Below are 17781 nucleotides of genomic sequence, written 5' to 3' on the forward strand. Positions count from 1 at the left end.
TTTGGACATGTTTGCAATGGGCCCCAGTATCTGTTATTATATGAGTGTTTTATTGTTTACGTTTGTCTTTTTTGTTACAGTGCACTGAGATAAGAACATCAGAGGTGTGATCCACCGGTGGTGATATTTTGGTATTTTGTGAGTTCCTGATTTAACAAATCAACTCTTTAATCCAGGCCTGAGAGATTGAACTTTAAAGCGCTATAAAATATTCTTACTGAAAACAGTCGCAAAGTATTTTCTCCATGATTATAATGGGCTTGGGAGAAAATTCACTTATATGGGACACTGATTCGGAAGCCTAAAAGGATTGCAGCGAGTCAATCCAGTCCAAAGAAGGAAAAACAAACAAGGAACTGTTTCCTTAAAATGATGACGTCATCTTGCTGGTGATGGAGCCTCGAATAGGTTGCGCGTGAGACTCCATTATCAGCAACTTCTGGTATGAATGTGTGTGGATGTATGCATGACTGGACTGTGATGGACTGACGACTAAAAGTTTAACTGACTTGATACTGAGACAAAAACGGTGCCGACTTTAGGATTATTGAATGTCCACAGACAATTCACCCAGCCTGTAAAAGAAGGGTGGATGTTTTGTCTTGCTTTGTTTTGTTTTTGCAAGAACAGAAGGAGGTCAGAGATTAAAGAGCTGTAGCTTCACAGCAGTGTGAAATGAAGACTTAACCCTTTAGTTGCTAATTTTGAGTTACTGATGTTTGCATTAAGAAAATTGTGTTTTAGTAGCTGTGTTTTAATTAATGTATCATATTATATGGTTGGGAATGTTAAATGCTAAAGTGAAAAAAAGGTTTTGATTCCAGTTATGACTGAACATGTTATTATTAACCATAGTGGGTCACTGTAAAAGTCAATTAATTTTTTAGAGGTAAAAACAAACAAACAAACAACCCTCCACCGAGGTCTATGAATGACAGGGGAATGATAGACAGCCACACTCAAAGTGGAGATATGTAATGATAAACACTGGTCCCCGTCTTTTGGGCGCTTTCTTGAAGTAGTCAACAATTTAAAAGTAAGATAAAATAACAGGGGCATGTGCTGAGGGGTGGTGCTGCACAAGAACAAGAGTAAAATAAAGAAAATATTGTTTTTAGTTTGGAGAAGTGCAAATTAAAATGTACCATTACACTCAGAGGATCAATATGAAGTTTAATATATGTTAATTTTGAATGAAGTACATGACTGGTGACTGTTCTGTCCTGAGCTTTTGTTTTACAGCACCCGCTTGATCACACCAACAGTTTCTCGCCACCGAAGAGGGGTACTTGCAAAAAATAGAGAATGGGGAGGAATATCATCAAAACTGGAAAAAGGTAATCCCCAAAGGGGGTGATAATGCCATAACTTTCACTTATGATCAAATTCTCAAAATTTGACACTGAACTTAAAAAATTCTTCAAACATTTAGAGACAGAGTGGAGGTTTAGATCAACACATGTCACAAACCACATAAGGTTGGAGCATTTGAATAAAAAAAAGTGAATTGATACACAGCAAAAATGTTGATCATATTAAGTATGTTTATTCAAGGGTGTAGAGAAGATTATTATTATTAAAGACAACAAATGAAATAACGAAAACTAGAAGTGGAAAAATTTGCGTTAACGGTAATAAAATCAAAACAAAAAGGAAAACTAACTAATACTGTAATGAATGTTCACAAAATTAACTAAAATTAACTGGATTTATAGCAAAATCTGTTTAGTTGCATTGATAAGTATTTTCATTTTTTCTTTTTCTTTTTTCTTTTTTCTTTTTAAGATAAATCAAGTGTTGGGACGGTAAAATAAACACATTACAAAAACAAAATTGTTTTTAACTAATTTTATTTAAATTTTATAACATGTGCACTACAGTGCACAAGGGGAGTTCATTGATCACGAATGTGAAACTAACAACAGTCAAGAGCTATTTAAGAAGATTACACGTTCCACTGAAATTTTTGTAAGCAGGATATTAAAACTTATTTATATAACAATATCATAAAACTGTAGATCAGGGATCAAATTAGAAGTCACTGACACTTCACTAGCTGTAAGCCACTGGTTCAGGAACAAGTGATTGCACTGGGCTTTCTATTTCACAAAAGTCAATTTATTTATGATATCTGAGGAAGTACTGTGATTTTTATTTTATTTGGAGATACAAAGGAACATTTGGCACTTCCCACATCTCACATATGTTTTACTGTTGCAACCATTCTACAACTGAAATGCCTTGGACTGTTAACCATTTCAGCCAAGAGGAGCTTGAACTCCAGATACTGAGTTCTTTTCACACATTGAGATCACTGATAATTTTTAGCAACGGCGTGATCTTGTAGAAACAATTAGGGGTTATGGATTCAGTTATAATTGCGACTCTTATTTTTTACTTTACTGGAAAAGATTTCTGCATTTTACCCATATTTTCTTTTTAACTCAAAATCAAAAATTCCAGATTCTCCTACATGTTGGTTTTGCACCAAATAGGATGACAGATTTTAGGTGACCCTGTGTTTTTCTCTATTACATTTGCCACTGCATCTCGATAATCTTTGTGTGGCTCTTAGTGGGTTCACACCCTCTCATATCTGGCTCTCATGACTCTCATATTTTGAAAAATCTAGGTTTGAATCTCCCTCAATAATTCTGTTAAGAATTCTCTCCGCCTTTGTCAAAAGTTGTCTATTAGGAAAAGTGAATTAAATATAAGTACAAAGTCCCAATGTGTAGAGCACACATTAATGAATTAGTCATGATCTCTGTGAAACTAAATAAGCCTAATTCTCAAAGACCCCTCAAATTATTTACTAGATGTTTATTTTTTGAATAAAATAAAAATTTGAGTTTAACAAAACATCTTAAACGTAAATATCAAGCTTACCTTTCCTTCTTCCATAAAATGTGCTGGTGGGCACGCCAGCCATTTTGAAAAGGTGGGAAAAACAATTGACAAGGCCACACCCCCACACATGTGATATAATTTTAAAGGTACTGTTGTCCTCTCTAAGAAACATCAGGACTTGGAGGAGTGGCAAGTAGAGTATGAGAGCTACAAGCAAAAAACTAAATGTGTACTACAGTGTGCAAAAATGAAATACTGGGTCATCAGGGGGTTATGAGGGACATTTATGACACGAAAAAATCCCACAAACCTTAAAGTGCACTTGAAAAGCTCACACGAGAAGGTTAACCTAGCTTACCTAGAAGAGGGGGAGTACTCTCCCCTCCTAGAAGAGCTCCCCCACTCGACCCGCATCCCCCGAAAACACCTAACCCCAGATGAGGCACCGTGATGTATCCTGAGTTAACAGGACTGGGACATCTAAATAAAGGTGAAACAATCGCCTTCAAAAGGTTATCAATTCACTTCAACCAAAATTAGGACCACTCGGTGCGGCAAGAGTTAATAGCTATTAGTCTCAACACCCAAGGATAACCAGGAGATCATGATTGATATGATGGAACTGAGATTTTGTTACACTTAATCTTTGCAAAACACAACTAAAACTGAACTGAAACTAAGGATTTTTAGAAAATAAAAACTAGACTAAACTAGCAAAGAATTGGTAAAAACTAATTATAACTGGTAAAAAATTGAAAATCTGGAGTTGAAACTAAATAACAATTAATGAAAATGGCGAAACGTTTAAGACCCTGGTGCAGAGATTGGCAAATCTGACCAGGAAATGTATAAGATGGATTGTCAGGACAGTCAGCGTTAAAGCCACTTTTGACAGTCCATACTAGGATGGCATTGGACATCTTCGGGGCGGGAGAGGGTTGGTGTGACCAAGGTGTGGTTTGGCTTGTTGCATGTACATGTTGAGATCATGTGGCTCTGGATGGACCAGTTACCAGGGCATGGAAGGAGGACAGACTCATTAAAGGAGGAGAAGGAATTTCCTGGGATTGGAGATCCTCTGGGTGAGTGGTTGATTAAAATCATGCATAAAATAGAAGTTATTTGTTGTTATTGATTGGTAATAGATTGATAATTGGCCACATTTACAGCTGTATTGACTTGTTGTGGACGTGGTCGACTTCAGGTTTAAACACTCTAATTAACAGGTTGAAAAATAGTGACATTAAAGGAAGAGTATGCAGCGCCACCCTGTCAGACGCCAGTGACGGTGGAGCTCACTGATGAATCAGGTGAGCTGGATTCATGGCTGATTCAAAACTAAGATCCCCCTGCTGTGGTCAGTAAGGGGAGAAAAGGGGGAAATAAAATTAACAATTTAAATAAGGCATTTATAAACGTTTATGGGTCAAGTGAAACGGAAAAAGAAAAAGGGTGTTTTACTGTTATTTTTAATATCAGCATTATTATTGTATGAGATTCATGCAACAGATATTGCATGGATGATCATTTATTGAAGCTTTTGACCTTATACTAACATCTGTGTTCCTGTGATTGTTATAACCTCTGATGAATCTTTATTTACAGGTGTTAGGATAATGATATAATTTTTCATTGCAGGTGTAACCATGATCATTTTATACATATTGCAACTTGTTGCTCATTGTAGAGTTGTGCTCAAGTTAATAAGGGTGAATAGTTACAGCCAGCGCGATGTCTGACTGATCTATTGAGGGAAAAGGCTTCGAGCATAGAAGGCCGCACGCGCTTACAAAACACTGATATCATGTTATTCTTTGTGATCTTTTCTTCAATTATGTCTTTAAGTTTAGTTTAAGTAGCAGCAGTTAATTAAATGACATTTATTAAAATATTAAATACCTGAGTCAGAACATTACACGCAGATCACGTTAAGAGTCTGGGAAACTTTGTAGCTGCCTAATTTTTTGAATGTTCTAGCTCTGTTGATTTGACACATTGGAATGTGTCAAAAAAGGGGGAGAGGGGAAGGTTGAGCTTTAACATCAAACAAGGATTATTTCAACATTTTATAACTTCATTTGTGTATTTAATACCTTAGGTATGGTAAAACTTAAGCTAATAGCGGTCCGAGAAGTTTCTGGACCTTTTAGAGAATCAGTGAAAAAGCATAAACTATCACTTTCATGTTTAATCATTAATCATTGAAATGAACTGAATAGCGTTTAGAAGATTTGCTAATTTCTTTGTCTTTGTTAAAAAGAGAGGGTTTCAATAATTTTCAGACACACTTTGCAAATGTGCTTATAACGAGTTGGCACTCGGCCTTTTGAAGGTCAGAAGCTTCGTTCGGCGTGATTGTCCGGACTGATAAAGTGAAGGAAATGCCTTGAGTGCAGAGGGCTAAATGCAAACACGCTTACACACATAGGATATGATTAGAATAAGTCCCTGGGACATTCTCAAATGTTTTTAAACCAATTCTGAATCACTAGAAGGTCAATAGATAACAACATTAGATTATTAGGGTTAGGAAGAGAGGTGTTTTGGTTTTCTGTCTCTTACAGGGAAAGGAACAGACACCAGACGAGGTCATCCCACATATGGTTCGCCCATCAGGGGGACAGAGAACCTCAGGAGCGAGAAGAGATGAACCCGGCCACACTGAATTGAAGGGTGTTTGTGAGGTCATTATTCTAATGACCTCATCAGGGGGAATTGTCAGATTCTAATATTATTTTATGCCATGTTATACCCCGAATTAAAGATTGTGAATTATTATGTAGTTTTAGTTTGCATTATTCCCCTGAATTAGAAGAAGTTGATAACTATTGCATTAGTTAAACTGATTTGCATTACATTAAACTGCTGACTTGTTGTGAATGAAGGATATTGTTTTATGATGCATTATACTGCTGAGTTATAAGAAATACTGTTTGCAGAAAGTCATCGCCTTATTTGTCTGATTAGAAGAGAACAGAACATACTGGAGTTTTCTGCCCCATCTCAGCAGGAGCAGATAAACGGAGAGCCAAGGTCGTAGCTTAGGCGCTGTGTGAGAGAAGGCATGTGAAATGTTTAGGTTTTATGATAAGGTGGAGACACCAGAGGCTATAAAAGTTTGAGCAATGCTCCACCATTTTGAGATTTTGAGGCTGTCTGCATCAGTGTCCATCTCCCACGCGTGTGTTCATTAAATCATCGTTTGACTCAACCCGACCGGACCAGTGTTGTTATTGTGGTTTTTTCTCTTGTCTCCATCCCCAATATTTTTGAACCTTAACAGTGTACAGGGAGAAGAGCAGAGGAGAAAGAACACAGCCCTGAGGGGAGCCGGTGCTGATGGTCCGGGAGTCCGAGACATTCTTTCCCAGCCTCACATGCTGCTTCCTGTCCGTCAGGAAGTCAGTGATCCACCGGCAGATGGGATCAGGCACATTCATCTGGGAAAGCTTGCCTCGGAGATGGTCTGGAAGGATGGTGTTGAAGGCAGAGCTGAAGTCCACAAACAGGATCCTGGCGTAGGTTCCTGGGGAGTCCAGATGCTGCAGGATGAAGTGTAGGGCCATGTTGATGGCGTCGTCTACAGACCTGTTGGCTCTGTATGCAAACTGCAGGGGATCCAGGAGGGGGGCCGTGAGGGTCTTGAGATGGGAGAGAACTAGGCGCTCAAATGACTTCATGACCACAGATGTCAGAGCCACGGGTCTGTAGTCATTTAGTCCAGTGATCCTAGGTTTCTTGGGGACAGGGATTATGGTAGAGGACTTGAAGCAGGCAGGCACATGACATGCCTGCAGTGAGGAGTTGAAAATGCCAGAAAACACTGGGGCCAGCTCGTTTGCACAGTGTCTGAGGGTGGCAGGAGACACACCGTCTGGGCCGGGAGCTTTTCCAGCATTCAGACTCTTAAACTGCTTCCTCACATCTGCTTCATGAATATGAAGAGTTGTGGTGGGAGGAGGTGGTGTGAAATCCTCTTTTGTGTGGGGTGAGGAGGGGGGTGTTGTAGGTGAACAGTTTGAAGGTGGTGATGGCTCTATGGAGGGGGGAGAGGTGGGGGAATGAATGTCCAAAGTGCCTCTATTGTTGGGGCCGTTGGAGGTGTGAAGGCTGCCTGATGGCTCGTCAAAACGGCAGTAAAAGTCGTTAAGGGTGTTGGCTAAGAGCAAGTCATCAGTGGAGTGGGGGGTTTTAGGCTTGTAGTTGGTGATATTCCTAAAACCTTTCCACACAGAGGCCGAGTCATTCTCTGAGATCTGCTGCTGCATCTTCTCAGAGTGCTGATGTTTGGCAATGTCCACTTCTTTAGTGAACCTGTACTTGGCCTCTCTGTAGCAGTCCCTGTCTCCGCTTCTGAACGCCTTACTCTTTTCCAGCCACAGCTTTTTGAGTTTAGGAGTAAACCAGGGTTTGTCATTGTTATAACTCACCCTGGTGCGTGATGGCACAATGCTGTCCTCACAGAAGTGGATATAGGAGGTGACAGTGTCCGTAAACTTGTCCAAGCTGTTAGAAGCAGCCTTCATTGTGTCCCAGTCTGTGGTCTCCAAACACGTGCGAAGCTCCTCCACAGCCTCGTTGCTCCACAGTTTTTTGGTCCTCACGACAGGTTTGGAGAGCTTCAGCCTCTGTCTGTACGCGGGGATTAGGTGGATCATGACGTGGTCAGAAAGTCCGAGTGAAGCGCGGGGTACCGCGCGATAGGCCCGGCTGATCGTGCTGTAACAGCGGTCTAATGTCCTCTCCTCTCTGGTCGGGCATTTAATATACTGCTTGTATTTGGGAAGCTCATGGCTCAGATTGGCTTTTCAGGTAGCCTATCCTAGCTGGCTCTGGGTGAGACTCAGAGTACACCCTAGAAAAGTTGGCAGTTCACCACGGGGTACTGAGCTGATTACTCTGTGCCTATTTAAGGCTGGGGCTCGGATCTTGTCATCGTTGGATGATTGCATGAGACACGGTAGTGTCAGTTTCAAGCTTTTGTGATTGTTCACAAGTGAGTTTGTCTTTTGAGATTCGTCTTTCTCTGTGTTAACAGTCTCTCTGGACCTGCTGCTGTCTTTCCTGTGTCAGAGTACGAGCGCGTTGGCATGTGGATTCGTGTGGTGGAGCGCAAATGTATGAGAGGATTTTTCCCTCACTTGTATATATCGTGCACTTTGTATAAACTGTCATATCAAACTTTGAATTTCAGTCTGCGCCTGAGTCCTCTCCCTACCTGTAACCAATTACTGGGATTTTTTTTTAATCCTCTGGGGTCCAGGGTGCAATTGGCAGTTTTTGACTACTTTTGATTTTACCTCTGTATTTCACCGTTAAAAATGATTTATCTTTCCTTGTTTGTATCATTCTTTTCAGCACAACCTCACGTCTGAATTTACAGTTTTGTTTTCATTTTGATATACTGCATTAACAAAATTAACACAAGCAATAATATTATTAAAGTTATTATAATAATAATAATAATAATAAGCAATATTATATAAGTTGGTCAATTTTGTCTCTTTTTCTCTAAAACAAACAGATTTATTTTTAGAATTAATACTTTGTTTCTAAGTGGAATTGACAGTTTAGTCTGTTTTGTTTGTTATATTTTGAAACTTAAACGCTTTAGCGGCTGCCTTTTGTGTAGTTTGTAATATTTGCCTTTATTTTGCCTAAACTGAAGCCTCATTTTAAGTACATCTACCCTGTTGAACTTATTATGTGAAATAAATATTTAAATCAAAACAAGCTGCTGATTATTTCCCATTTTACTTGTGAGCAACGGCACATTTAAATCTTACAAATATAGTTATTTGGCTGATATCGTGATAGATATCGTTATCGCCTGAAATGAAAAAAAACATATCGTGATATGAAAAAATCTGATATCGCCCAGCTCTACTTGGAAGTCTATATATTTTTTTTTTTCAACTTGGATCTCAAACTTGGAAAAAGAACAACAAGGGTGTTACGGTTGCAGTTGTAACTAAAACAAATGAAACAATTGCCACAGCTGTGTGGTTTGTGAGAGTAAAGTACCCAAAACGCAGGGAGTGGGTTGATGTGAGTGAGCGTTTATTTACAGTGAGGGATATACAAACCAAAAGCGAGGGTGGTAAGGACAGAAGTAAGAAATGCCCTAAACTGGGAAAACTAATGAACACACCTGAAACACGTAGCAGGGAGATGCAGAGAAACACCAACTAACGCAGGCAGACCAACAACAAGCACAGGCAAACACACACTATACAGTATACACACGTGGAGGGGAACGAGGAATGGCAAAACAGGAGGTAGGCACAGCTGATCCTACCTGATGTGACAAGACAAGAAACACAAACCTTAAAGGTAAAACAGGAAACGCATAACAAAACCTAAAACTAGAACTCAAGAAATACTAAAGGGCTAAGGAGCTAGAAAGAGTGAGAAAGAAACCAAAACACTACAGTGACGAACCAGGATGGAATCACCTGCCAACACGGACGATGATGCAGTTCTACACTGCAATCATCGAGTCCATCCTCACCTCCTCCATCACCGTGTGGTACGCTGGAGCCACTATCAGGGACAAACAGAGACTGCAGCGTGTTGTGCGCTCTGCTGAGAAGGTGATTGGCTGCAGACTCCCATCTCTGCAGGACCTGTACACCTCCAGGACACTGGGGCGTGCAGCCCGGATCTCAGTTGACCCTTCTCACCCTGGACACAGTCTGTTTGACCTGCTCCCCTCAGGCAGGAGGCTCCGGTCCATTCGCACCAGAACCTCTCGCCATAAGAACAGTTTCTTCCCCTCTGCTGTTGGACACATGAACAATAAATGTACGACTGTTCCCACCACTAACACATGACCCTACGCTGTGTCACTGCATCATTCCATGTTTGGCACTGATCACCACCTGCACTCATATATATATCAGGTATATATCTTTCTACTTAGCACTTTTAATTCTTATTTTTTTGTTTATTTAAGTGTTATCTGACAGTATGTTTGCACTGAAGCACCGCAGCAATTTCCTAATGTTGTAAACCTGCTCAACATTTGGCAATAAACCCCTTTCTGATTCTTCTTTCTGTCCAGCAGGGGGCGACTCATGTGGTTGTAAAGAGAAGTTTGATCATAACAATGTCACAGCTGATGGGCAAACTGGACTCAAACACAGAACTCAGAAAGTCAAAATTCATTGCGCTTATTTACGCACACATTTATTTAAAGTTATTCATGCAAAAACACAAGGCGAAGAGAGGAATAGTGCTTCAATAGTGGTCCAGGGAGAAAGGGAACCCACACATCCAAAAATCCATTGCAACACTCTGCTCACTACACCTCGGAAAGGAAATCCAGCAAACTGCACAGAAGAAACACACAGTAAATGTGTTTCCAGGAGAAACAGGAGCAGCACAGATCAGGAGGCAGAAACTGTGTAGTTCAACAATCCAGGAAAGAAACACCATCTTCAGTAGTGACTGGTAATGAGATCATTGGAGACAACTTTGTGATTGCCACAGGTGTGTCAGGCCAGAGGCAAAAACCCAAGATGAGTCCCACCAACAAACACAGACCACAACAAACGAATGCAGATAGTGGAGAGAGACAAAGATAAGGCAGAGAGACAGAAAAGAAATTCAATGAAGAGAACTGAGGGACAATAACAGCAGTAGCCTGTGAGGAAGTGAGCCTTCTGCTCACTCACACTTTGCTGAGTTTATGGTCTTGTTTAATAATTCATGATATTATTTTTTTAAAGTCAAAGTTCCAAGTTAAAAAAACAAAGAAAGAAAAATCAGAGTATACTTTAGGGCAGGCCTATCTTATGACTGACGAGTTACTGCCATGAGTCAAGCAGTGAGTCAGCAACTTACTCGTGACATCTGGTTTCTAAATACCAAAATAGTGATGGTCAATGTGTTCAGTTTAAGTCGTCCAGAGTTGGATGATGTCATGAACCTGCAGACTGAAGCATTATTCAAATAAAAATTTTAATTGGATTAGTCTACTTGTTTGTTTTCAGGATTATTCAAAGTTATGGAAAGCTCTACATGAATGTTATAATGAATGAATGAATGATGTTTTGGGGCATGGGCCAACTTTGACCTTCTGAGTGTCCAATTCAGATCCAGGGAAGTCTTTGTTGTTACAATTGTAAGACTATTAACAATATTCAGACTTGTGCTGGAATCCAAAAATTTAAACTGTGGGTAGTAGGCATTTTTCAATTTTAAGTCTGGGAGACATGAAAATATGACACAAATGTCACCAACTAGTTTCCATAATTTAGAAAAAAATTTGAATGGTAACAGAGTAGAGCTGAAGGAAAATTAGAGAATCTTTAGCATGAATACCATCATCTCTGCAGGTTCTCAATCATCCAGGTCAGAAGGCCTTAAAACACAAATACCATTAGCTCTATAAAGGCGCCAAATGACCAAAGCAAAACCACAAGTCACTACTACAGGAATATATCCAGTCAAATTTAAAATCATTAATTCCATTCATTGCTTGATATCAAATCCAATACAACATTATCAACATATCGCTATACACAACACTAGTACAGTCCTTTAGGTGTAAAAAATAATTGACAAGAGAATCATTGGAATTTGTTGGAGTGCTACTTTAATGTTTCTTTAAAAACCCTTTGAACAGATTTAAAATACAATGTGAAATCTGACAGAGGATAAACTAGAATAGCAAAAGCCTTTTCAAAGAGTCTTTTTATATTATTTGAAATGTTTTTTTTGCTGACTGAATTTGAACTCGACATATACTACAGGTCTTTTTTTTTTCTGAGACGTGTTGCACAGTGGGAGTATGGCACTTCATGCAAATGTAATTAGGTATTCTGGGTAGGCCTGGATATCATTGAAGACCACAAACATGGTTGGTTTGGCAGTGTTATTTGTGACGCTGTCATACAGGTCTGAGGCACTCCCAGATTTGGGAGGAGGGGTGATCATGCCTTGTTGTCCTTGGGTGTAGTCTCCAACTAGAACTCTGGCCTGGTACATGCGCTTGTGTCCATTGGTGTTGGGCTTGGCGTAGTTTCCTGCTGAATAGCTTGGGTCCACAGCAAAGTAAGAGCCGTTGCCGTACATCGCACCTGTGACCAAACAAAGTGAATGCTGTGGTTCAGTGGATGGGCAATTTTAAGTGAAATCTGACTGATGCTCCTCCACTGTGCTCTCTGGTACCATTGTAACTTCATTTACAAAGTTATTTTTTTGACACAAACCCACTTTACTGACTGAACTGGATTTTGAAGTCAAACTCCAGGATGAATACAACTTTTCTGTCTGACAGGTGCATTCTGACATGCACCTGGGAATTAGTGAAGTTGTGTGAGAAACCTCTTAGACATCTTTGTGAGCAGTGGCAGTCCTAGCCTGTTTGGCACCCTGGACGAACACCTCTGTGCCCCCCCCCCCCCCCCCCCCCCACACACACACACACCCCCCATACACAAAACATATTAAGGATTGTACATTAACAAAAAACTGTTGTTGGAACCATACTGAATTTCACCAGAGAAACACACACACTCTTCGTGTGTGTGTGTGCACATAGTATGCAAACAGCTACCAAACAGCCATCATAATTCGTCACACAATGAGAACAGGACAAATCAACAACTGACAATAACTAATTAATATTAAAATCTGTAACATAATGTATTGTTTGGAGTTTAGTCTGTTACTGTTGCTATTTTTACCATTTCTTCTTGGAGCAACTGTAACCCACATAATTTCCTCAGGGATTAATAAAGTATTCTGATTCTGATTGGTTCAGGATGACCTGCCATTATCCAATCACACATCTGCTTACCTGCATCTGTTGCTCGTTTCTCTTCTTTTCTCTTTTTTCTAAACTGAGCACCTGATGGCTTTGAACTTTTCTTGTCCATCTTTTAATTTTGCACTCCAGCATGAACACAAATCCCCCAACTCGAGGATCACCACAACATAACCTAACACACCTACACCTTAGTTCACAGATTCACTTTGTCTAAGGTGCATTTCTGGGATTTCACACAACCCAGGATTCAAATCAGGAATACATGATGGGCTTGGATTTACATCATTATGAATGAAATGTGCTCTATTTGGAAGCAGCAGGCCCCTCCCCTTTCGATGGTGTGAGACTTTAACCCTTGCATGGTGTTCGGGTCTGTGAGACCCGTTTTCAGTTTTTTTCTAAAGAAAAGTTAAACAATTATTTTTTCAACCTGAAATTCAGGCTTTGGCTTATTTTCTGTGAAGAACATAAATCCGGACTAATTTTCAGTGACCTCATACCGTACCTCCCCCCACACATTTACATTACATACAAGGTGTTCGGGTCCACTGGACCCAGGTCTAACAAAAGTGTTGAGAGTGCAGGTCCTGTGTTCCCACACTCTGTCTTCCTCCTTTCTGGTGCTGCTGATAGTGTTTTCTTCCCCTCCTGCTCCGCACAAAGTTGCAGCATTGTTGAAAATTCAACCATCAACACCGTCTGCTCTGACATTCCCGCACATTTTACCCTCTTTTTTGAGGGATCCAAATTTTATTTTCTCATACCCTGTCCCACCTGCAAATTAGGGGCATAATACTATAAATAAGACTTTGCCAGTGTGGTTCTTTATCACAACTGATCAAGATGGCAAAAGATTATCTGCTGCGAGGGCCATCCAATTGATTTTGGAAGAGAGAGGAGCTTCGGATGATGATGTTGACAAAGAGGTTTCAGAATATTTCACATTTCTGAAAATTCAGAGTCTGACAGTGAAGAAGAGGATGAGGTTGAGCACCATTTAGTAACAAAACGAAGACGAGTACCCCATCTGCAGCCAGCTCTAGGACCAGAACAAGCCCACCAGACAGCAAGTGAAGAAATATGGATGTCAATAACTGGTGAAATTGGATGGTCTTCTTGCCCAAGAAATGAGCCACCCTGCAGAGCTGTTACTGTGATAAGCCAGGGCCAACACGGCTGACAGTTACTCATGTGCAGGACATCAAGTCTTCATTTGAGCTTTTCATCCCAGATTCCATCCAGAAAATTATTCTGGATTGCAGTAATCTAGAAGGAAGGTGTGTTTTTGGAGAGAGGTCGAAGGAGACCAAATTCATCTAAGAACCCCAAAGTAGGCCTTTGAGGTTCTTATCCTTGCAGGAGTTTTCAGGTCCAAAGGGGAATCCACAGAATCCCTGTGGGATGCAGAAACTGGCAAGAACCTTTCCGTGCATCAATGTCTCTGGAAAACTTCCACAAAATTTCCAGGATTATCCGTTTTGATAACCGAGACGACAGACCAGCTCGACGGCAGAGAGACAAGCTAGCTGCCATCAGGACAGTGTGGGATAAGTGTGTGCACCACCTCCCCCTGTTTTACAACCCTGGGCCTAATATCACCATTGATGAGCAGCTGATCCCATTTAGTTGTGAAACATATTGCTTCAGGAGTAAATGTGTTGTGTCTTTCCACTCACTCCACTTGATTATAACTGATTTATGTTTTTTATAACATTTTATTTAAAAAAACAACAAAAAAAACGAGAAGCACATTATTCATAAATGTGATCTAACAAAGGTAAAGGGAAAAAATTAACTGTTTGCTGTTCATATGGTTTGTAATTGGGATGAAGTAAACATCTGTTGAGTAATTTAACATAAAATTGTTTGATAGTGTTCGTTTGGAAAGACAAAACTCTAGCGGGTCCACCAGACCCATGAACACTGGCTGAGTAACAAAAATATGAACACCACACAAGGGTTAAATCATCAAACTGTAAATGTTAAATTGTTATTGATCCTTTACCCCGAGCCCTAAAGTGTAGATTTATTTTCTTACTCTTCTTATATTTATTGTTCGTTTACTTGCTGTAACTGGAGCCTCGTCGTCTCGTCTCTCTATATACTGGACTGTCTGTAGCGGAGATGACAATAAAGTTTACTTTGACTTCAGCAGCGAGCAGGCGCACCGAGGGCTCTCGCGCTCACTTTTCGCGTATAGAATTTCAAAATAACAATTTATAAATCTGTATCATAATATCTGGTGTTTTCGTGTTTGTTGGTTTGTTTTTATTTAGTTTTACTTTGGTTGGTTGCTTTCTACTGTACTTGTGACGACCAACAGTCACTTGTGAGGACACACACACACACACACACACACACACACACACACACACACACACACACACACACACACACACACAGGTCCTCACAAGTTTGAAGGCCTTTTTGAGGCTCAAAATTTGGTTTTAGTGTCAGTTTGGTTACCATTTTTTCCTGCGTAGCTGCGGTTGAAGCCTTTGCTGTTGATCAGATGGATGGAGGTGTCAGTGGTGCCGTGAAACAGAAGCCGTTCGTTGTTTGTGTGTTTATTCTTTGTCTCCATTTGTTTCTTCAGGATCTGGTAGTTCTGCCACAGTGCTGGATTTTGCACACGTTCAATCTGCCAAAAGAGTCCAAACATAACATTAATTAATTCTCACAATTCTTCCCCTTCTTATGTCTGTTACTTTTCTCTAATAATATTTCTGTTCTTGTCATGAAAACACTGGGGTGGCTGTCTCTGTACATGAACTTTGAAACAACACAGGTCTCCCCAATAGGATGGCCGAAGCTGCCTCCAGTAGTGAGTCAGTCCTATAGACTACAGAACAAATAAACATGTTTACAGATACAGAAAAAGGTTTTGGTCTCTTTCATAAGAATATAGAAGAGAATTCCAAGAATATCTACTTCATTGTCATTCAGAACATACACCAGTTAGTGCACATCAGAATAACATTTTGGTGCATTTACTCACCATCGAACTGTACAATATAAATAATAAACAAATCTAAATCTGTAAGGTATAAAAAAAATGTACATGTAAGAATATAGGCAAAGCTTTTACAAAATATTAGGAAAATGAATATATTGCACAGCAATAATAAACAGCAGAAAATATAGTGCACAATTTAAAAAAGAAAATTGCACTGTCCTAAATATAGTCATAACAACTGTACATGTCATATCTATCCATCTATATCTATCTCTCTCTCTCTCTCTATATATATATATATATATATATTTTTTTTTTTTTAAATGTATTTAAGAAATACCACTTCCATGTTATTGATGGCTTTTGGAGTTTACTCTGTTTTTAACACTAAGAGACCATCAAAGTTTGTGCTCCAATTTGTTAAGTGAAATTCTAGGATGTTTTTTTTTTAGATGCCAGGTGAAAAATCTTTAAGCGCCTAAAAAGTCCAGTTGACTTCATCTCAAGCATGACCTGCATGAAAACCTACACTGACATAAATTATCAGGTATTTGTTTCTGTGGGATGTATAAAAAATTTAATTTCACACATATTTCATAAACTGTCTATGAGAAACAAACTCAATTTAAAGTTGAAATTTAGAACTTTAATTTTACTAGCCAATTATTTTTAACCGTCACAGTCATACAGTCTGCTCTGTGTATTTGTGACTGAACATACGCTGATGATGTTAAGATAAAGTCCGGTCTTTGTCAGTTCCTGCTCCACATCGTTGTATTCCTGAGCTCCTGGAGTCAGAGCAAACAACTTCACAAGGTCTCCTTTCATGTCCTCCCAGCAAGAAGGCAGAGCACTGTCATCTGTAAAAATCATTGGAAGGGCTCAGTTTAAATAATGTTGTGCTACACTAATAGTTTTTACATACTTCATATGTTTCAAAGGCTTTTATCGACAGTTACATGACATTTATGCAAAGAGTCAGTATTTGCAGTGTTGCCCCTTCTTTTTCAGGACCTCTGCAATTCGACTGGGCATGCTCTCAATCAACTTCTGGGCCAAATCCTGACTGACAGTAACTCAGTCTGTCATAATCACTTCTTGGAGTTTGTCAGAATTAGTGTGTTTTTGTTTGTCCACCCGCCTCTTGAGGATTGACCACAAGTTCTCAATGGGATCAAGATCTGGGGAGTTTCCAGGCCATGGACCCAAAATGTCAACGTTTTGGTCCCCGAGCCACTTGGTTATCACCTTTGCCTTATGGCACGGTGCTCCATCGTGCTGGAAAATGCATTGTTCTTCACCAAACTGTTGTTGGATTGTTGGAAGAAGTTGCTGTTGGAGGGTGTTTTGGTACCGTTCTTTATTCATGGTTGTGTTTTGGGGCAAAATTGTGAGTGAGCCCACTCCCTTGGATGAGAAGCAACTCCACACATGAATGGTCTCAGGATGCTTTACTGTTGGCATGACACAGGACTGATGGTAGCGCTCACCTTTTCTTCTCCAGACAAGCCTTTTTCCAGATGCCCCAAACAATCGGCAATGACTTTGCCCTAGTCCTCAGCAGTCCACTCACCATACTTTCTGCAGAAGATCAATCTGTCCCTGATGGGTTTTTTGGAGAGAAGTGGCTTCTTTGCTGCCCTTCTTGACACCAGGCCATCTTCCAAAAGTCTTCGCCTCACTGTGCGTGCAGATGCACTCACACCTGCCTGCTGCCATTCCTGAGCAAGCTCTGCACCGGTGGCACTCCGATCCCGCAGCTGAATCCTCTTTAGGAGACGATCCTGGCGCTTGCTGGACTTTCTTGGATGCCCTGAAGTCTTCTTAACAAGAACTGAACCTCTTTCCTTGAAGCCCTTGATGATCCTATAAATTGTTGATTTAGGTGCAATCTTAGTAGCCACAATATTCTTTCCTGTGAAGCCATTTTTATGCAACGCAATGATGGCTGCACGCGTTCCTTTGGAGGTCACCATGGTTAACAATGGAAGAACAATGATTTCAAGCATCACCCTCCTTTTAACATGTCAGGTCTGCCATTCTAACCCAATCAGCCTGACATAATGATCTCCAGCCTCGTGCTCGTCAACATTCTCACCTGAGTTAACAAGACGATTACTGACATGATCTCAGCAGGTCCTTTAATGACAGCGATGAAATGCAGTGAAAGGTTGTTTTGGGATTAAGTTAATTTTCATGG

At 40.1% G+C, this 17781-nt stretch overlaps 1 protein-coding gene across 1 annotated transcript in view; it reads right to left on the reverse strand.

The window, feature by feature from the left end:
• Positions 1–10006: 10006 nt before the first annotated feature.
• Positions 10007–17781, reverse strand: part of LOC101471969 (protein mono-ADP-ribosyltransferase PARP14) — a 33036-nt gene continuing 25261 nt past the window's right edge. Inside the window, exons 21-23 of the mRNA XM_076891299.1 lie at positions 16302–16441; positions 15092–15266; positions 10007–11933 (exon numbers count right to left, since the gene is read on the reverse strand). Of these exons, the coding sequence (XP_076747414.1) occupies positions 11653–11933; positions 15092–15266; positions 16302–16441 (596 nt within the window). The 3' untranslated portion in view covers positions 10007–11652. The remainder of the gene's footprint in view (positions 11934–15091; positions 15267–16301; positions 16442–17781) is intronic.

This window comes from Maylandia zebra, linkage group LG12 (genome assembly GCF_041146795.1).
Source record: "Maylandia zebra isolate NMK-2024a linkage group LG12, Mzebra_GT3a, whole genome shotgun sequence".
In the NCBI taxonomy this organism is placed as follows: Eukaryota; Metazoa; Chordata; class Actinopteri; order Cichliformes; family Cichlidae; genus Maylandia; species Maylandia zebra.